At 40.4% G+C, this 19,708-nt stretch overlaps 1 protein-coding gene across 3 annotated transcripts in view; it reads left to right on the plus strand.

Moving 5' to 3' along the window:
- Nucleotides 1-19,708, plus strand: part of col12a1a (collagen, type XII, alpha 1a) — a 54,422-nt gene that overhangs the window by 25,936 nt on the left and 8,778 nt on the right. For all 3 annotated transcript variants that reach the window (XM_068339637.1, XM_068339634.1, XM_068339636.1), the window contains 23 exons: nucleotides 675-814; nucleotides 3,203-3,332; nucleotides 3,509-3,648; nucleotides 3,759-3,888; nucleotides 6,185-6,327; nucleotides 8,666-8,795; nucleotides 8,977-9,119; nucleotides 9,295-9,424; nucleotides 10,342-10,461; nucleotides 10,553-10,699; nucleotides 10,830-10,946; nucleotides 11,063-11,215; nucleotides 11,310-11,384; nucleotides 11,478-11,617; nucleotides 11,753-11,876; nucleotides 11,970-12,113; nucleotides 12,277-12,441; nucleotides 12,610-12,648; nucleotides 12,785-12,923; nucleotides 13,781-13,923; nucleotides 14,346-14,455; nucleotides 18,828-18,986; nucleotides 19,282-19,359. In XM_068339637.1, the coding sequence (XP_068195738.1) occupies nucleotides 675-814; nucleotides 3,203-3,332; nucleotides 3,509-3,648; nucleotides 3,759-3,888; nucleotides 6,185-6,327; nucleotides 8,666-8,795; nucleotides 8,977-9,119; nucleotides 9,295-9,424; nucleotides 10,342-10,461; nucleotides 10,553-10,699; nucleotides 10,830-10,946; nucleotides 11,063-11,215; nucleotides 11,310-11,384; nucleotides 11,478-11,617; nucleotides 11,753-11,876; nucleotides 11,970-12,113; nucleotides 12,277-12,441; nucleotides 12,610-12,648; nucleotides 12,785-12,923; nucleotides 13,781-13,923; nucleotides 14,346-14,455; nucleotides 18,828-18,986; nucleotides 19,282-19,359 (2,939 nt within the window). The remainder of the gene's footprint in view (nucleotides 1-674; nucleotides 815-3,202; nucleotides 3,333-3,508; nucleotides 3,649-3,758; nucleotides 3,889-6,184; nucleotides 6,328-8,665; nucleotides 8,796-8,976; nucleotides 9,120-9,294; nucleotides 9,425-10,341; nucleotides 10,462-10,552; nucleotides 10,700-10,829; nucleotides 10,947-11,062; nucleotides 11,216-11,309; nucleotides 11,385-11,477; nucleotides 11,618-11,752; nucleotides 11,877-11,969; nucleotides 12,114-12,276; nucleotides 12,442-12,609; nucleotides 12,649-12,784; nucleotides 12,924-13,780; nucleotides 13,924-14,345; nucleotides 14,456-18,827; nucleotides 18,987-19,281; nucleotides 19,360-19,708) is intronic.

Consider the following 19,708-nt stretch of genomic DNA (forward strand, 5'->3'; position numbering starts at 1 on the left):
ATGACAGAACCAAACGTGTCCTGTGTTTTTCTGTTGTATTTGTGTGTCTTTTTGTCCATTCCATCCATCCCATGGCTTTCCCTGAACATCTTCTTACTCGGTCAAATATTGTCATTTATCGGCTGAAAATGGATTTCATATATGCATGCTCTGCAAATGTTAGATTTGCAAGTCTAATCTTTTATTCTTTTTGTGGCCTATTCCATGATCCATCCATCCATCTATCCATCCATCCATCAATTGATCCATCCATCCAACTGTTTTTTCAGCTATCCATCTACTCATCATATTCATCCATGCATTTATCAGTTCATCCATGGTCACTCATCCATCAATCCATTGCTATTGAGAATCAATTCATTGCATCAGTAAAAGACAAAATGCGATAATTTTGTCTTTTCTCATTTAAAGCTGCAATCCTTGATACAAATCAATAGTGGACTTGTTTGTTTTACCATAAAGTAAAAAGTTATGTCATCTAGAACTCAATTAACTTATAGTTGATGACAAATGAATCCTTAAGAGCTGACCTATTTGAGCTGACGAATATATCAAGGACTGTGCCTTTAAAGGGCATTTTTTAGGAACTCTGTGGAAAAAGTGCTCTTAATCCATGTAATTGACAGACATATTGACATGGCTGTAATTATGATATGTGTGTGTACATTTCCCAGTAATCCAAGGACCTCCCACCAATTTGGTTGTGTTCAATGAAACCACCACCAGTTTGAATGCCAGATGGAATCCAGCCCCAGGCCGCGTCCAGAACTACAGGATCACTTACGTCCCCACATCTGGAGGCAGGAGCCAGACTGTAAGCCACACAGCAGGTCACACCATACCCACAAGTTGTGTTCTGACTTATATGTGGAGGCCATTGAATTAACAGAACATGAATAATAATTTTAAAAAAAAGAAGCTTATTTCTCATACAGGGAGCTCTGAATACAAAATCAGGCTAAAAGTGTAATATTTATTATTATTATTACTACTACTACTACTAATAATAATAATCATCATCACCATCATTCATTTTCCGAACCGCTTTATCCGCAGTAGCAGGTCATGGGGAGCTGGTGCCTATCCCAGCCGACTTAGGGCGTGAGGCGGGGAAAACTCTGGGTGGAACGCCAGTGCACCGCGGAGACACACACAAAGACAGACAACCATGCACTCTCACACTCACTCCTACGGGCAATTTGGAACGGCCAATTAACCTGAGCGCATGTTTTTGGAGGTGGGAAGAAGCCAGAGAACCCAGAGAGAACCCACGCAGACACCGGAAGATAATGCAAACTCCGCACAGAGCGGGACTCGAACCCGGAACAGCCTTTTTGTGCGGCGACGGTGCTACCCACTGCGCCGCCGTGCCTCCCATCATCATCATCGTTATCATTGGAATTAGTGAAAAGGAAGATTTAAAGTTTAAATTTATTCATTTACTAAAAAAATACTTACGTAAAAGTCTAAAATAGAAGGAAGAGCAAAAAAAATAACAGAGCAGGTTCAGCATAATTAAATTGAAATATTCTCTACTTACTGCTTATTCATCTCTTCTTTGCTATCTTTACTTGATTATTTAGCCAGATGACCTGACATTCATTGCTCTTTGAGGTTCATCCCAGTCACTGGATTTGTTTCCTCCAGACGTGGAAAACTAGAGCTAAATCCTTGCCACTGGTTTTGCCTATTCTTATTTTAATTTAAGTAAAATCTCCTAATCAGTTGTTTGTATATGGAAACATTAATGTAGACCAAACCTTTTTTCATTTCTCTCGATGCTTCATGACATTATGGACTGCATGCTGCTGGTCATGGATTTCTTTGCTGCCTTGTTTAATATGCAAGAACCCTTTTTGGATGAAGTTAGGATTTTTTTTGGCTTCAGTTTACTGTCAGACATTTCTCATAGCTTCCAAGACATAAAAGCAAAAGGAAGCATGCCAAATGATGCTAAATTCATGCACTCGGAAGAATACAGCCTGATGACCACACAAACAACTAAACAAAACAAATACAACAAAGAAACAACTAACTTAAATGAACAAATTAAATAACTAATCAAAGAATAATTTTTTTTAAAGGACACAATTAAACAAACATTAAAACAAACATTAACAAATAAAATAAACAAGTCATATAATAAAATGTCTCTACTGAAGGTACAATTTTCTAACCAACAGGTGTTTGGGGAGTTAGCTAATTTGCGTGCTCATTGAAACTCTTGAATGTGAGACAGTGTATGTGTGAAATGAAAGGGACATAGTGCTACTGATATCTTACCTACATTACACAGGAAACTGTGTTGAAATTTCTCTACATTTAAAATATGGTGATGGCAGCTAAAGGTTTGATTAAATATTCTCTCTTCATAAGTTACCCTGTCGGACATGAACAAAACTGAGCACAGGCACAGCTGATGTAATGTAGGCCACTGGTTGATTCCTTTTAACACAAGATGGAATGTTCTCCTCCTTAGCACTTAATGAAATTTGGTTGTACTGATTGCCTGGGTGATATCACGCTGAAAAGTTAATGGAAAACTGGACACACACATTCCAGCATCAGCCAAGTCATCTTAACTGTCAGGAATTTAACAAGTATAACTGGCCTTGGGAAATTTACATTATTATGTCTGCGACTACAGGTCTGTTTTTGGAAATGTCTGACATACTTTTTGAACGTTTTCCAAAAGTTCCTGTGGTGCCAAAAAGTAAAATCATGGTGTAGAGACAGACTGATTAAAGGAAATCACAGAGGATTAAATCATATAAAAGCACAAGTTTATACACCATATTAATATGCAAGTGCTCTCTCCATAGAACACTGCGTACCCCTATGGCTTTAGCCATAAGAAAACTAATAATTTTGGCTTGATGTGATTATTCATTCAATATTTATCATACCAGGAAGAGTATATTTTCCCTCTGTTCATATTAAATTTGCTAAAGGTAGTTAAAGTCTTTAGCGATATATTGTTAAAGTCTACCAAAACATTTTACACAGAATGCTTTCCAACAGAACAAATAACCAGCTTGAAATAATAAACTATTGTCTGCATATCTAAATTGATCAAGTTGATATTCACTGTGATTACGTAGGGTTTACAGACCTTTCACAGCATTAGTGACTGATTTTTATTTAATACTGCCTTAATAGTGAGACATTAAACAAAGAGCTAATATTTGTTCTCACCTACTAGACTCAGGTCGGAGGGAAGAAAACTACAGTCCTACTTCCTAAACTGACGCCTGACACTGAATATTCCATCAATGTGGTGGCTGTCTATCCTAGAGGAGTCAGCAAGGAGCTGAATGGCCTTGGGAAGACCAGTAAGTTGTTTCTCTTTCTGGGTGATAACATAGAATCTGTGTGTCCAGTTGTGTGCTTGTGGAAATTCTCTGATAGCATGGCCTTTTGACATTTATAGAATAACCGCCAAAAAACAAATGTTGTGTTTCTAATATACTGTATGTGCAGTGTTAACTCTATCTGCATGTTATGTCAGAGCCTTTGGGTGGTGTTAGGGACCTGAGGGTCACTGATCCGACTACTAGTACCTTGAATGTCCAGTGGCAGCCCGCTGAGGGTAACGTACGCCAGTATAGGATCTTCTACGTACCTGCAGCTGGTGGCCAGGAAGATATGGTAAGCTGGAAAAGAATGGCCCAGCGTTAGATCATGCTCAGTGAAATGTCCCTTAAGTACAATTTGCCCAAAGCACAATATGATATACAGTATGTCCCATTACACTTCAGGTTCAGGTGTCAGGAAACACTGTAAACACTGTACTGAGGAACCTGGACCCTGATACCGTCTACACTGTGACTGTGGCTCCTGTCTACTCTGCTGGAGAAGGACAACGCATGTCAGAAAATGGCAAAACATGTAAGCAAACACGTTACATAATTCATGTTGCTGTATTACAATGGTGATCTGTAGGAACAGAGGAGACATCCTTGGGAGATAGTTTACAGGACTTTTATGGTCCATAGACTGAGAAGATCGATTGGATTACTGTGTGACTTATGTTTTCCTATGTGTAATCCATTCACTGGGTTCCTCTAACTGTACAGTTTACTTTATTGCTTCAAACCTGATGGCCATAGAATACTTGCCATGATTTTGATCCGCCTGCAGACACTACTTCTTTGGGGGTGAATGGAGCAGTGGGCTGGTCTGAATGCTAGGCTTCCAAATGATACTAGACGATCATTCGAAGGTGGAATCTCTTTTTGATTTTCAGCTATTTAGAGATATACACCATCACTTAAACTTTGGGACATTAGTCCCATTGAGGATTTTGTCAGTGAAATCACAATACAAACTCCAACCCATTTCTTGGTATTTGCTTGAGGAACTTGCTTTACTATTTCCATTTTTCATTTCTTACAATGTACATACATAAAACACAGATAGTTCTTGTTTGAGTTTAACATTATTTGCTAGTTCTTTTAACCACTCATAATGTTGGCTATGTTGGAATGAGCTAGCCAGCCAAGCTGCACATAATGGCAGACAATGTTAATATTATACTGTCAACCTGATTTTGGCAAAGCCGTTTGATAGTCTTCCTTACCAGGAGAAACCTACTCTGCATATAAAGAAATTGACAAATTTTATGATGTAGGCCGACAAGGAACTTTTCCTCATTGAAAGTCCAGCAGCTGCCACCGGCTTGGAAATTCAAATTAGCAATGCGTCAAAAACATTTTTTTGATCACTCTCATTTTTTTCAAAACCTGTAATTCATGCCAAAGTGATCATCATTTACTATTTGTTTCATCAGAGGTGCATCAACATAACTTACTTTACACCTCTATCTGAACATGTAGCCTAAAATAACATAAACAGCCATATTAAGCTCAGTCAGCTCAGCTAAACCTTGTCAATGAAGAGTGAAGCCACCAATCTTTTCAGGGAATGAGTCACTTTTTTGCGGGGTGATTGTGTAGGAAAGCATTCCTCTGGGTTTGCAGATTTGTAATGGGTCTCTTCTCTTTACAGTAAATGCTGTCCATTTATAGGTTTGAATGAAGGGTAATGGTCAGGATAATGGTGGGGCTGGGGAATGGTGGAGGGGATCTGTTGAGTAATTGGCTGTCCTTTAGGAAAAAGAAACAGAAGTGGGTTAAGGCATGAATGGAGGGCATTATATGTTTTATGGCTCTCTACTTACTTGGCTAAGGTCATACTCTGTCCACGCACCCGTTACTCCTGTTTTCTAATCTGTGGAAGTGTTCCTTCATATTTTGTGGGTTTTTCCTGGAAAGGCTAACCAAAGACTTGTAAAATATTTACATTAGATATACCAGATTATAGTGCTGCAAAATCATTTATTCTGTTAACTTTGCAATTTTTTGCCATTTAATAACATATAGTTATCTCCAATCAAACGTACAGTTCCCCTTTTTCATGTGATGGAAGGAAAGATCCTCTCTCACACTCTGAACTAACTGTGGTTCCGTTAATTATGACTTTAAAGTTAAAGCAGCCTAGGCAACAGGCTTTGGTGTGTTTTAAAGTACGGAAGCTCACTCACTGTGTTTTGCCCACTGTGTTTTTTCCCCTTCGTTTATGGGGTTTGTAATGGGGAGCAGCACAAAGCCTCTACACATCTGCATCACGCAAAGCTGCACTTATGCTGTTCGTCATCCTTTAAAGCACTGAAAGGAAGTGTCCTGTTGATAAAACTATTGTTAAACAATGTCTTAAACATGTCTTGGCACTATTCTTCCTATTTTATTAGAACGTTTTCATGTAGTCAGACTCATGTGGCGACATTACTGTCTTTGTGAACTGAATTTTTCAGAACCATTTTACGTTAAAAGGGACAGTCATGATGACAGTACCGTAGGTATGGTGATTCAGGTGAATGTTAAAGAAAGACAGAATGGAAATACAAATAAATAAAAATATACTACCTGTTTTAATATAGTAATGTGATTGCTATTGGTCCTGTGCAACAGATTAAGTACTGTGACAGCTGTCTATCACCTGACCTGAACATCCTTTTTGTTTCATCGTCCTTTTTCTTTCAATCTATATTTACATTCTGTTCAAACTGCTTGAATTGCTGCATTTAAACCTCTATCATCACTCTTGCTGTACCTCACCCTAACCTTTGATTTCTTCATCTTTGTCTCAACCACCATCTTACCACTTAACATTCGCGGATCGATAGTGGAGCGCAGCCCTGTCAGGAACATCCAGGTCTTCAACCCTACTACCAACTCGCTGAATGTTCGTTGGGAGGCTGCCACAGGCCCTGTCCAGCAGTACCGTGTCGTCTACGCTCCTCTGACTGGTGCCAGGCCCTCTGAGTCGGTGAGTTTCCATTCACAAGAAATGTGCAATAGCTCACATACAATGAAACACAGAACATTTAAATATGAACACAATGGCACCTAAAAATGCTGCAGCAGTCAAGATACAGTCAAGTAAATTATTTTGTCCAGCATTGTGTGTCTAAGATTCAGTATGCCATCAGTAACCAAGGCTCATCATTAACCTTTTGAGAGAAAATAGATTGTCTGTTCACCAAATGGTCCATGTGTCCTCCAGATGTTACCTTTTTACAAACTGCTTGTGATCTTAACTACCACTGTGTTTCATTAAGAAATTCTTAAAATTCCCACATCTTCAAGATTTAAGGATTTGTGGGTCGCTTAAAGAATCCACAACCACTTTTTAGTCATTTTAAATCGTTGTACTATTAGGTCTCTAGCATCTGCAGGAAAGTTTGTACCATCAAGAGCGACTTCTTCACTGAGATACAAATAAAGGGCCTTGAAACGTGAAGCACATTATATCCCAATAGAGATATATTTTTAGCCTTGTTCAAAATCAAAAATCAGAATCAGAAATCCTTTATTGTCATTAGACAGTACATGTAGCTTACAATGAAAATTTGTTTGCGGAGTCTACAAGTGAGGAGTGTTGGGTGCTGCATACACAGATTTGCTGCCAGTTAAAAGTGTGTTTTGTGTGTGTGTGTGTGTGTGTGTGTGTGTGTGTGTGGGGTGGGGTGGGGGTGGATTAGTGGGGGAGGGGAGTGGTGAGAAAAGAGTACTCTTCATCACGCTTCCTACAGGAAGCGTGATGAAGACTGGCAAAAAAGCCCCTTCCGTTTTGAAACACGTATTTGCATAGACATAACACCAATCACAATGGGTAAAGCAGAGGGCAGATGTGTGTGCAGTTACGTCTACGTCCAATGTACCTGTATATGTATGTGTGTTCTGTTGGAAGTCCTTCATCTAGATGACACTGACAAAGAGTCGACAGCAGGTGTCCAGAGAAGGGACAAGACTCAGGTCTCAGCCACTGTCTTCTCAGGAGGAATTTCTTGTTATCAGCTTGCGAACTGATAACTTGGTGTCTATGTCCTCCGTAGTTGCAAGAGGACATAGGCCAGTTCAGTCCACTATATAGTCCAGTCGGGCTCCGCACTCCCCCTTCTCCACGCAGAGCAGTGAACTCCCCTGAGATCTTACCCAACTTGTGGTTAAGTTCATTAATCACCACAGTCTGTCCGGCCACTGCCAGTCCCATCTCACCTAACAAGATGGTCAGCCTTTGGATTCCTTGATTTCGCAATTTTTCCATGACACCATGGCAATGGTCCGTTTGAGGATCGTTGCCGTGGTTATATTATATTATAACAACGGCATTATGAATCCAAACAGATGAACATCTTCAACGTCCTCCATTGAAAGAACCTCGAGGCACATGACTCTCCCCTCCTTCCAAGAATCCCCCTTATGTAGCCCGCAGCGAACTTCCTGTCAGGACTAATAGGTTCCCCTGGACCAGCATTCCTTGTCGAAATGATTTTATCAATTGCATTGAGTGCCCAATTTCATGATTGGTCCAGGTGATTTGGAAGAGACAGTGCAGACAGAGTTCCTAGACAGGACAAGAGAATCCGCGATGAGAGTTAGAGGGGAAGTTGTTTGTTAGCCTTTCCCAAAGCCTGATGTAAGATAAGCATCACCAGCAACAGGGCCAGTGCCATCATTATTAGTACCAGATGGAAATTTAAGAGTAAACTGAGTCAGCAGCTTTAGTGTAGTCTTTGATGTTATTTTCATACATAGGAATTCATCTTATATCATACAGGTTCTCCAACTTCATAACATTTTTTGACCATGGGGGATGGAAGCAAACTATGAATAATGCGTCTGAGTTAAAATCAAAGTATGCAATAGGACAGCATGAGTTTTAGGTTCTTACAGGAAGAGTTGCAAACATGTGTTGATTTAATACCCTCACCTCTCTCAAGCATGGCCCCCATTCCCATCAAAAGAACTGACACAAGTGTTTATCCCTTCTCATCCCTTACTTCAGAGATTACCAACAGACCAAAGCCCTGTAGGAGCACTGACCCAGCTGAACTAACCCTCACCAAGAGAGAAGGAGGAGGAGACTGTGTAATCAGCTGTTGTTATTGTCTGTTTTGGGTGTTGGCTGTCAAACATCAAATGGTTATTTGCCTCTTCTTGTCACTCAGCGCTGATGGTAAAGGGCTGTTGAGGGAAAGAGAGGAGTTAGAGGGAGTTCACAAAACAAGCAGCTGTTGGAGGAAAGGGGAAAGGTCTGTGCTTGTTGGGAATGATTCAGCGAAATTTTGTGTCTATTTCTGACTTTCTCTGTGTCTGTGCAGATTACAGTGCCAGGGACCACCACCACAGCACTTTTACAGCAGCTGCTCCCAGACACTGATTACAATGTTGGAGTGGTAGCCTTGTACAGCGATGGTGAAGGACCCGTTATTAGTGATGCTGGAAAGACATGTAAGAACCCCTGAAAGTTTTTTTTTGTAAATACTGTCCTTCAGAAGAAAAACAATCTTAGGGCTCTTTGTATCATGCTGTACGTTGATGTAGAACATCTATTCATTGAAAAAAGCATATGAGTTGAGATATTGAGATGTTTAGAATAAATAGTACAAACACTGCTTTCTGTCTTGCTTAGTGCCTCGGAGTGGCCCAAGGAATTTGCGTGTTTATGATCCCACCACCAGTACACTCTCTGTGAATTGGGAACATGCTTTGGGGCCAGTGATGCAATACAAAATCACCTATGCCCCGACCACAGGAGATCCCATTGAGGAATATGTAAGCATGATCATAATTCACTGCCCCATTTTCTTTTCTGTGCTTACAGTTTCACTTTTTTTCAGTTTTCCAAGACATTTTTCTGACAAAGCACAACAAAGTCATCTCCATTATTATCTTGATTTGGTCTTTTTTAAAATCCTCTTCTTTACTCATTTTATTTTGTGTCTTTTAGACCACTGTACCAGGAAACACAAACAATGTGATCCTGCAGAACCTGGATCCAAACACTCCGTATGATATCAAAGTGACAGCCATTTATCAGGATGGGCCAGGAGGAGAGCTGGAAGGAGATGGACACACATGTATGACATGTTTTATGTGTCTATTTTCCAAATTTCATTTTATTATTTTTTATTTTTTTATTTTATGTACTCAATTAATCCCTGATGGGAAATAAGTGGCACACTCTAGTGTTAGTAACATGCATGTATTAGTGTGTACAGGCCCTGAACACAAACACACACACACACAAGGGGCCTGTAGGCATACAAGGGGAGGTAGAGTAATGGGCAGCTCCTGCTTAGTACGCCCAAATGAGCAACTTTGTAGGGAGCAGGGCGCCTCGGCAGTGCTCCAGAGGTGAGCCTATCCTCCCACTGTCAGCTCACAGTCTGGGTGTTTCTGGGCGGGAGTGGGAATCGAACCGCCGATCTTGGAACATTGGAAGACCTGCTCTACCGCTGAACAACTGCCGCCCTTAAAATGACTTTTCAACTGATGCAGAGATATGACAAAATGAAATGACACACATATGAAGGGTATCATGCACTGTGCATATTTCTGGATACATCACACAGTCTGGTGTGTACATTTGTGTTAGACATGCACTGCAGAAAAACTGAATGGACTGATTCATTAATTGGGATTGGGAATAAGTCTAGTAAAAGCAGAGTAAATGGAATTCTTGCCTTCATACAAAGGCCAAAAGCACTAGAAACCTTTGCCAGAGAATTATGAGCTGGCTGTTCTTTCAGGGCTGGCTTGTGTTTTGAGTAATTTTGTCTCTTTCAAAGTAAATCCTATTATATTTCCTAAAACTACTCCACTCCCTAAGGCAGTCTTATTTTTTTGTTCATTTTATTTCTTTGATGTAGATAGAGTCATCGCCTTATTGATGTTTTGATATGTCTCATTCAAAATTTAAAAGCGATGACAAGCTTTTACATAGCGATCAGCCTGCAGACAGTCCTGTCTGATTGTCCTGTCTTGTTTACCACAGTGGGCCTGCTCGGCCCAAGGAACCTTCGTGTCTCTGACGAGTGGTACACCCGCTTCAGGGTATCCTGGGACCCTGCCCCCTCCAGAGTCAATGGCTACAAGCTCATCTACCAGCCTGAGGGTATGTACATGTATTGATGGGATTTAAATGTTGTTACTTTGAAAATGTGTGTTCTAATAGCTTTTCAAGTAACTTTTATGTCCCCCCTCAGACTCGGATGAATCCATGGAAGTTGCTGTTGGAGATGTGACCTCCCACCAACTGTCTAACCTGAAACCTGGAACCACCTATGACGTGAAGGTGTTAGCACAGTACAACGCAGGAGATAGTGAGCCTCTGATCGGACAAGGCACTACATGTACGATAATCATACAATTAATTATATGTTGGCAAGTTTATAATAATAATTAGACACATCTTTTTGATTGTGGATGCCAAACCATTGTTGTGAAGGAAGAATGCGTATTAAGAATAATGCTTCCCTGCAGTGTACCTGAATGTGACAGACCTGACCACCTACAATGTTGGCTATGATTCCTTCTGCATCAGATGGGCCCCTCATAGAGCAGCCACCTCATACAGACTCAAACTCAATCCTTTTGACGGCAAGTGCCTTACTCAGTTGTACACAATAAAGACAGTGTTGAACAAGACCCAACAAGAAATTGCTAGATGACTGCAACTTGAATGTGATCCATATTTTATGTCTCCTCTCATCCAGCCTCCAAGAGTGGTGCTCAGGAGATCACTGTCAGAAGCTCACAGAACACTAACTGCTTTGATGGCTTGACCCCTGACACGCTCTACAATGCCACAGTGTACGTCCAAACGCCTAATATGGAGGGACCTGGAGTCAGCGTAAAGGAGCGGACATGTAAGATAACATAATGCTCTAATACATCAGTATATTCTATTTACAGGGTATAATGTAATTTAAAATTTGCCTGGACATCTCTTTTGTCACGCAGTGGTCAAGCCCACAGAGTTGCCAACTGAGCCTCCCACCCTCCCCCCTCCAGCAACAGTTCCCCCTGCGCTAGATGGTGACGAGAGCTCTATTTGTGTACTAAACTCATCCTTGTTACAACTTTGCTGAGGTCAGGTTTAATGTTAACACCATTATATCTGCATTATAGTGTGCAGAGGTGCGAAGGCAGACCTGGTCTTCCTCATTGATGGTTCCTGGAGTATTGGTGATGAGAGCTTCCACAAGGTCATTCAGTTTGTCACAAGCATGACTGGAGCCTTTGATGTAATCAACCCCAGTGGCATGCAGGTTAGCTTAAACCATGACACTATCTTCCATAGTTTTCATTTTAATCTTGACAAAGTTACCCTACATCCATCTTAGTAATGCTTCAAAAGACATATTTTAAATATCAACATGTTTCAAACTACTCTCTTTGAACAGGTTGCATTTGCGCAGTATAGTGATGACGCAAAAACAGAGTTCAAGCTGAACACCTACCATGACAAAGGCATCGTGTTATCAGCTTTGCAGACTGTGCGCTATAGAGGAGGCAACACTAAGACAGGTACACCATTGAAAAAATACATCATCAGTGGCAAATAATTGTTATTTAATATTGTTCTGATGTTAAGGTCTCCATTCTGTCTCTTTCATCCAGGTGTTGCCCTGAAGCACGTCTATGAGAAGGTCTTTACCTCAGACAGTGGCATGAGGAAGAACGTCCCCAAGGTGCTCGTGGTAGTCACAGATGGTCGCTCACAAGATGAAGTAAAGAAAAGTGCAGAAAAACTGCAGCATTCCGGTATGTGCACCACAGAGAAGAGCTGTTTCTTATAATTCTAATTTGATGTTTGCTGTCATCAGCTGTTTATCAGAAATAAAGCTTGTGGCCAACTGTAGAGATTAGGCATATAGTGGTTACTGAAAGACTCACCATGGTTTTTGTGTGTATTTGGCACCCATAGGCTACAGTGTGTTTGTGGTTGGAGTGGCCGATGTGGACATGACAGAGTTGAGACTTATCGGCAGCAAGCCCAGTGAGAGACATGTCTTTGTGGTGGACGATTATGATGCTTTTGCCAAGATCCAGGACAACCTGATCACCTTCATCTGTGAAACAGCCACCTCCAGTAAGACAGACATTAACATTATTTCTTCATAGCAAGAAGAAAATATTTCTTTTTAGATATACAATTACTGTTGTGGAAGATTTGTGAACTCACAGAGATAATAGGAGGTTCTATAAACAGACATGACAGACATGCTTTTCCACTCTTTAACCTTTTGTCCTGTTTCAGCTTGTCCTCTGATTTACATCAATGGGTTCACAACACCTGGTAAGCATGCAGTGTCCCGATACATTCTACACATCAAATAATCCCAAAACAGCTCAGTGGCATTACTTAGATGTGATTTTAGTCTGAGGTGTGAAGGTTTCCACACTCAACATGACTCCTGTTTTCATTCCTTCAGGCTTCAGGATGCTAGAGGCTTTCAACATCACCGACCGGACATTTGCTGGAATGAACGGTGTGTCCATGGAGCCAGGCTCCTTCAACAGTTACATCGCCTACAGGCTACACAAGGACGCCTTCATAAACCAGCCCACCAAGTAAGAGATAAAGTTAATTAGTATATTTGATGTGTCACATAGAAAGATTATGAGTCTCATTCTGTTAATATTCCCAACCTGTTAGCTGTATCACCCGTAGTCATGCCTAATCCACAGTCATGGTTAATAATGTTGGACAGTAGCTGCTGTGGTCATGGCAATTTCCCGTGCACCCTTTGATAAAAATTTCAAAGCCTTATTTGTTGTTGCAGTTTGGAGAATATGAGCTGCTAGCAGGCCAAATTAATTTAATATGTGTGTGTGTGTGTGTGTGTGTGTGTGTGTGTGTGTGTGTGTGTGTGTGTGTGTGTGTGTGTGTGTGTGTGTGTGTGTGTGTGTGTGTGTGTGTGTGTGAGCACTTTGCACAAATTCGGTAGACTGACCCATATGTATATATAAATGTAGTTATACAGGCCCTCCTTCTGTCTGAGACATAGTGGGACACTGACATCACCAGGTCAAGAGTCCGTTGGACCTCGGTTAAGTGGTGTTAGTTGCTTCTGGACTATTTAAACCTTTTCAGCTTACTTAAATGCGTAATGTGTGTGTGTGTGTGTGTGTGTGTGTGTGTGTGTGTGTGTGTGTGTGTGTGTGTGTGTGTGTGTGTGTGTGTACGTGCATACGTGCGTTTTTGTGTGTGTGAGTGAGTGTGTGTGTGGATTGCCATTGGCTGAATGTGCACAAATGGAAACACTTTGGAAGATTTTAAGGGGACACAAAACACTTTCAATATGTGAGCAATTTGTTCAAGGTTCAGAGGGAAGCTGGCCATCATGTACAGGTTCTAAAACAGCTGACAGATTGGATACTGTATCTTTGTAGCAGGATTTGATGGTCTCTGTTTTCATTTTTAAAAGGGAGATCCATCCAGAAGGTCTTCCCCCAGCCTACACCATCGTCGTGCTCTTCCGTCTGCTACCTGACACGCCCTCTGAGCCTTTCGATATCTGGCAGATTTCAGACAAAAACAACAACCCGGAGGTTGGGGTCACTGTCAACCGTAAGTTTTGGCCCTCAGCTGGATGTAAAAGCATGTCGAGCTATACCAACATATCCTGTATTCTACTGTGCACACTCAATTTCTAGCTGCTTTCTCCTTCGCCAATTGATTTTCACCAGATAAAGTTGGGCAGTGGAAGCATATTAAATGAGTAATAGTGACTTGAATTTGCTGTTCAGATTTATATTCTGACATTTATTTTGTCTTGATCTTGTCATTCTTCCATTAAAAAGCTTTCAGTTTTAAGTGTTTACGTTACATGTCTACGTTTATACACGTGGTGAAATAATTACTGGCATGGATGTCCCCCCAACCATCTCTTTATCCTTCTCTAACATCTTCTCTAAAGTGCTGCCTGTGATTTGCGTGCCACCACATTGTAATACACTGTCAGGGTTCATCAACGGCTCTTCTCTTTTCAGCTTCCAGCAAAACAATCTCATTTTATAACAAGGACACCCGAGGAGAGATCCAGAAAGCCACATTTAATGAGGAGCAAGTGAAGCGGGTTTTCCATGGGAGCTTCCACAAGGTAAACTCAGTGGTTGATTCTTTAAAAGAACAGCGCTACATGCACTACATGTTAGATTTAAAACCACTAAGTTACCCTTCAATTTCCTTTTAATATCTTTTTACATGCAGAATACTATTATCATTCCTTTTGCCTTCTTTTAGATAAATTAATTTTCATATTCTCATCTGTCTGTGAGACTTCTACACTTCACTGAAGTTACCTAGCTGCTAATGCCATGTTACCTGTCGTCCATCGTAGATTTAGGCTCTTCTGCTTTTTTACATTAGACCAGGAATAGTCAGTTTGATTTGGAAATAGCCAAACAAGCTCTAGATGTATTTAAGAAAGATTCTATTACCTTGGTGATTTGGCATGATACATTTTTATATTTAATAATAGAGTATGGCAAGTATTCTGTCAATTTAAAACCAGTCTGCCATAATTACAGAAAAAAACAAAGAGATTGGTCAATTTATATTTTGTTTACATCAACTTCCAAAATCACAAAAGCTGACAAAATTTTCAAAATGATATATTTGCTTGGTTTTGAAATTGATTCATGTAATCATCCTTCATGCCATTCTTGCAAGAATTTACGTTTACGCCAACTAAGGGTGCACTTATTGAAATTTTTGTTGACATCAACCATTCTTTTAACAATCTGTCCAAACCCTTTCTCCAGCTTGAAATAACCACTCACATTGTAGTTACTGTTTTGCAGGGGCTTTGTTTCTCTCTAGTGGTTCAACCACTACATTAGGTCTACATGCCAAGTTTACAACTGTGATGAATGTCATTTATATGGCTTTGTGTCTTTTGGGACCGCAGCAGGGGATGTAAAGACAGGCATCAAATACACATGGGGAAAAAAAACAAAAAGCAAAAACTCTTACATTCCACCACAGCAGAATGTTGAGTCTAGAACAATGAGGGGCAGTTTATTTTCATTGTGACCTGGAATGACTGAAGATGTGAGATTAATCTATGTAGGAAAACTGACTGGTTCCAGTGCTATGAAAGTCACATCAATTCCCATACCAGTGTGTTCTCAAGGACAACGTAGCCCTTATTCAGTGGACAGGTCTCTTTCCCCCAACTTCTAAAGCAATTATAATGGGAGTTGGAATACTAAACATACCACGGTCTTATCCAACATGAAAGATCACCCACTTCCTGACATTACAGAGCACTTTTTGAACAACTGATGAGAGTGATATATTGGCCCTTAGATCAGAGCATGTTGTAAAGAGCCTTTCAGTTTGATCAGTTAGCATCTACAGAGCTAATTGTATCATAACTGCATGAATGAAAAAGACCTTGGAAAAAGTTGGGTCAGTACTGGATGTAAATGACATCACTTCTGTTCTTGTTGGACAACAGCCTGATGTGTGTGTGTGTGTGTGTGTGTGTGTGTGTGTGTGTGTGTGTGTGTGTGTGTGTGTGTGTGTGTGTGTGTGTGTGTGTGTGTGTTTTCTCTCTTTCTGTGGCCATGGTGGTGGAGACTGCAGGCTGAGTGTGCAGTAGGTGGATGGTTTGTGGTGCAGTAGTTGTTCTATGAACTGGTGGATCTACAGCGGTTTAGTAGCTGCTTATTTACTGGTCTGCTGAGTAGGTACCACTGCTGATTGCCCTGGTGGTGTGTATCTACATGTTGTCAGTGTTTTCCTAAGACTTTGTCGGTAGCCCTTGCATATTGACCACAGCACATGTCACTCTGTTGAACATGGAAATTAAGGTTTTCACGTGGTCGTTATAGCGCTCATTGACCATGTGTGTGAAGACAAACAAAGAAAAACCCATTTGAGTTTTTGAGATGTTGGCAAAATAGCAGTGAGACGATAGTTAGCCTTGAATTTGCAGTTCAGTTCCTTAACCAATTGTTTAATTCTCTAGTCAAATAAGCAAATATTATAAAATTCTATGTCATTATCCCCAAACCCATGGCAACATTTTCGGTTTATATTTTGTCAATACACAAGAAAACAAAAACTAAAGAATAAACCAAATAAAGAATAATATAAGATGTGAAAAAATGACACTGTTTGCCACAAACCACATTTCTTAATTTCTGCAATATTTTCTTGAATCTTAGTTAGAATTTTACAACCATACATCTACCAAAACAAAATTTCACATTGAAACTGCATTTTTGATTTTTGTTAAGTGTTTGATGGACTTAATGTGTCACTGGGCTGCATCAGAGAGTGGTTGCAGATTTGAAGAGTAAAGAGTAACTCTAGCTGAAGAAGAGGCTGTGGTCTACAGGTAGCTGAGCATGTGGGAAAGCTCTCAGAGATGACTTTAGCAGATGCTCGCCACTCACTTGCCCACCAGGGAATCCTCTCCCACACTCTAGTGGTGGGAGTTCGTGGAGGGAATTTTCCCAGTAACTGAAGTGAAAAAGACATTTTCCATGACTCGTAGTCACTGGTCAATTATTCAGGGTTACACGGGTAGAAACTTGAGGATGTAAGTTGCTCTTACAAGTCACCATACAGTGCACTGTTCCTTAACATTATTGTTTTTGGACAAGGCTGTAACAGCACTGTGCTTTCCATTCAGGAACTCTGCTGTGAAGATTCTGCCAATGTATACATGCACTAATTAAGACAGAGGGTTTCTGCCAAATGATTCACACATTGTGTTCTCTCATTGCTGAATTTTTTAGATAGGACAATAATTTCCTTGTTCTGTTGCCTGGATAAGTAGTCTTACTGATCCTTCAACCCAAATTAGAAATAAAGGAAAGATACAACTTAACTTGTGTGTCAGATCTAACATAGGAGCTTTCCTCCTAGAATAATAGTGGGAGTTAGGAATATGTCAAAGCACTATTCACATCTAATTAGCAATCTAATCAAGATCTATTTTTCTTTACTCCCAGTTAAATCAAACGTAATCTGGTATGCATTTCATAGAGAAGACTCATACCTTCTTATCAGTAAATGCACGCAATCAATGAGAGGATAATGAAAATGAAGGAACATCAGAACAGGGCCAAGAAAAATGAAATCTAATCTGATAGAAATCATTGAAATATGTCAAGTACACTGAGAGAAGACAGTGTCAACCTTAAATCCTACCATATGTGTGAAATTGTACCATATGACTGGAGAGTGTTGACACATTGAAGCACGCTGAAAACTTGTGCGTTAACAATTGATGGATGAAAATTGTTCCTCTGTCAACACATTTGCTGTAGTTTGACCAGATCACTTAACGGCAAATACCATCAGCTGAGGCAGCAGTGGCTAGTTTCTCTGAGGTCTTGTTTTCCAGTGACTAGAGAGTTTCTGTTACGTTTATTTGTCGGTCAGTGAGGTAAGACTTACTTGGCCATTATTTGGCATCTTATTATATCATCAAGAGATGTATTGCTGAACCCTCAGGAGCATCTTGATGTGTGTGTGTGTGTGTGTGTGTGTGTGTGTGTGTGTGTGTGTGTGTGTGTGTGTGTGTGTGTGTGTGTGTGTGTGTGTGTGTGTGTTTGTGTGTGTGTGTGTGTGTGTGTGCGTGTGTGTGTGTGTGTATTTATATTTATATATTTATTTATGTATATAAATACGAAATTCCTGGGATAAACGACACCCCTCTTTCTTTGCGGTCGACCAGATAGTTTGTTCTGTTGCCAAGGAAGTCAACTGTAATTTTGTGATTGGTTGCCAAAAGCTCTGGCCTTGTCTGTGGTTGGTATGGCTTTGTAGAGAGAAATGTTTGCTTGCTTCTCCTGACATAAAGAAAGCTTGTCTGACTGTCAGGCAGGGGAAAATTTGCAACTGCAAGGGGAAAATATGGAAAGTGTAGGACTTTCGATGGCACACCGCAAATGATATTGTTTCAAGATGTGGAGAAGGGTTCTTTGGACGAGAAACTTCAAAATCTGGCACTTTGTCATTTTGCGTTGTTATACAATCACTGAGCTTTTCAGCCACATGGAAATACCAAGTGTTGTATATTTCCTTTTTTATGGCCCATTCATCTGCAGAGGCATCAAACAACAGCCCCATGCCAAATCAGTAACCACACTGGCTTTATATCAGAATCTATAATCAACGTCCTCTGAGAGACTAAACAGTTCTCCGAATCTAGCAATTATGTGGAACTCAGTATCAGCTCCTTTATAAGATTCAGATATTATGGTCTAAGAAGGTTCAGTGAGGTTTTTCCTAACCGTATGGTTGCACTTTCTTGAAGAGTTTCCCTTCTCTTTTAAAGTGCAATCATGTCACTTCCAAATAGAAATAAATGCCAAACCTAGCTTTTCAAAAGCTGCAGTGTTCTACATACTTTTTTGCCAGGTAATTGTGTTGCATCAGATCTGGCAGCTGTGAATTATTGAGAAGACAAGAACGTTTTGTTTTATTGTCTCCTCTACTCATTTGCTTTACAGCTCCACATCACCATCTCTCCAGACAAAGTCAAACTCAATGTGGACTGCCAAGAGGTGGCAGAGAAGCCCATCAAGGAGGCCAATAACATCACACTGGACGGCTATGAAGTGCTTGGCAAGATGGTCAGGTCTGGAGGCGGAAGGAGGCACAGTGCAACTGTAAGTGAAAAAGAAAGCCTTTGCGTTTAACATCCAAATGCTTGGAAACACATGCGTTTGGAAGCGCATCTCATGACTTTCCAAAGACTCAATATCCAAGATCCAAATTCTCCTTCGCTTAGATGCACAATATAATTTAACTGCTCCTAGTGTGCATTGGAGGGATGAAAACCTGCATCCCAATATTTCACTGAGGGACTCTTTGTTGTCTGTCCTCAACAGTGAGCATTTTCATTATGACTGGGAGCCATTCGTAACACCTTTCAATCATTTTTTCCTAATTTCTGTTGTGTAGTTCCAGCTCCAGATGTTCGATATTATCTGCAGCTTGAGCTGGATCAGCCGAGACAAATGCTGTGACCTGCCTTCCACGGTAAGAATAAATGTCATTTGTTAACAAAGTCAAATGAAAATGCCAGCAACAGATGCACTGGAAGAATATTTTGGAATATTTCTTTCATTCGTTTGTTTCACATGCAAGACTAATTATATTTGAATAGGGCCATTGCTCGTGTCCTTTCTAAGCTCTTGCATAAAATTATAAACTACATGCATGCTAACCTTCTGGTGTTTATGTCTGCTGGAAAGAAGTGATTAGCCATTTATAACTAAATGGCTGTCTAAAAGATAGTGTTTGAGCTGAACTCAATGGAACCTTGTGTCCTGTTTAGTTGTGTAAAATCAGACTGTTGACAATATGATCCCCCAATTACAAGAAAACA

Source organism: Antennarius striatus, chromosome 17 (assembly GCF_040054535.1).
Source record: "Antennarius striatus isolate MH-2024 chromosome 17, ASM4005453v1, whole genome shotgun sequence".
In the NCBI taxonomy this organism is placed as follows: domain Eukaryota; kingdom Metazoa; phylum Chordata; class Actinopteri; order Lophiiformes; family Antennariidae; genus Antennarius; species Antennarius striatus.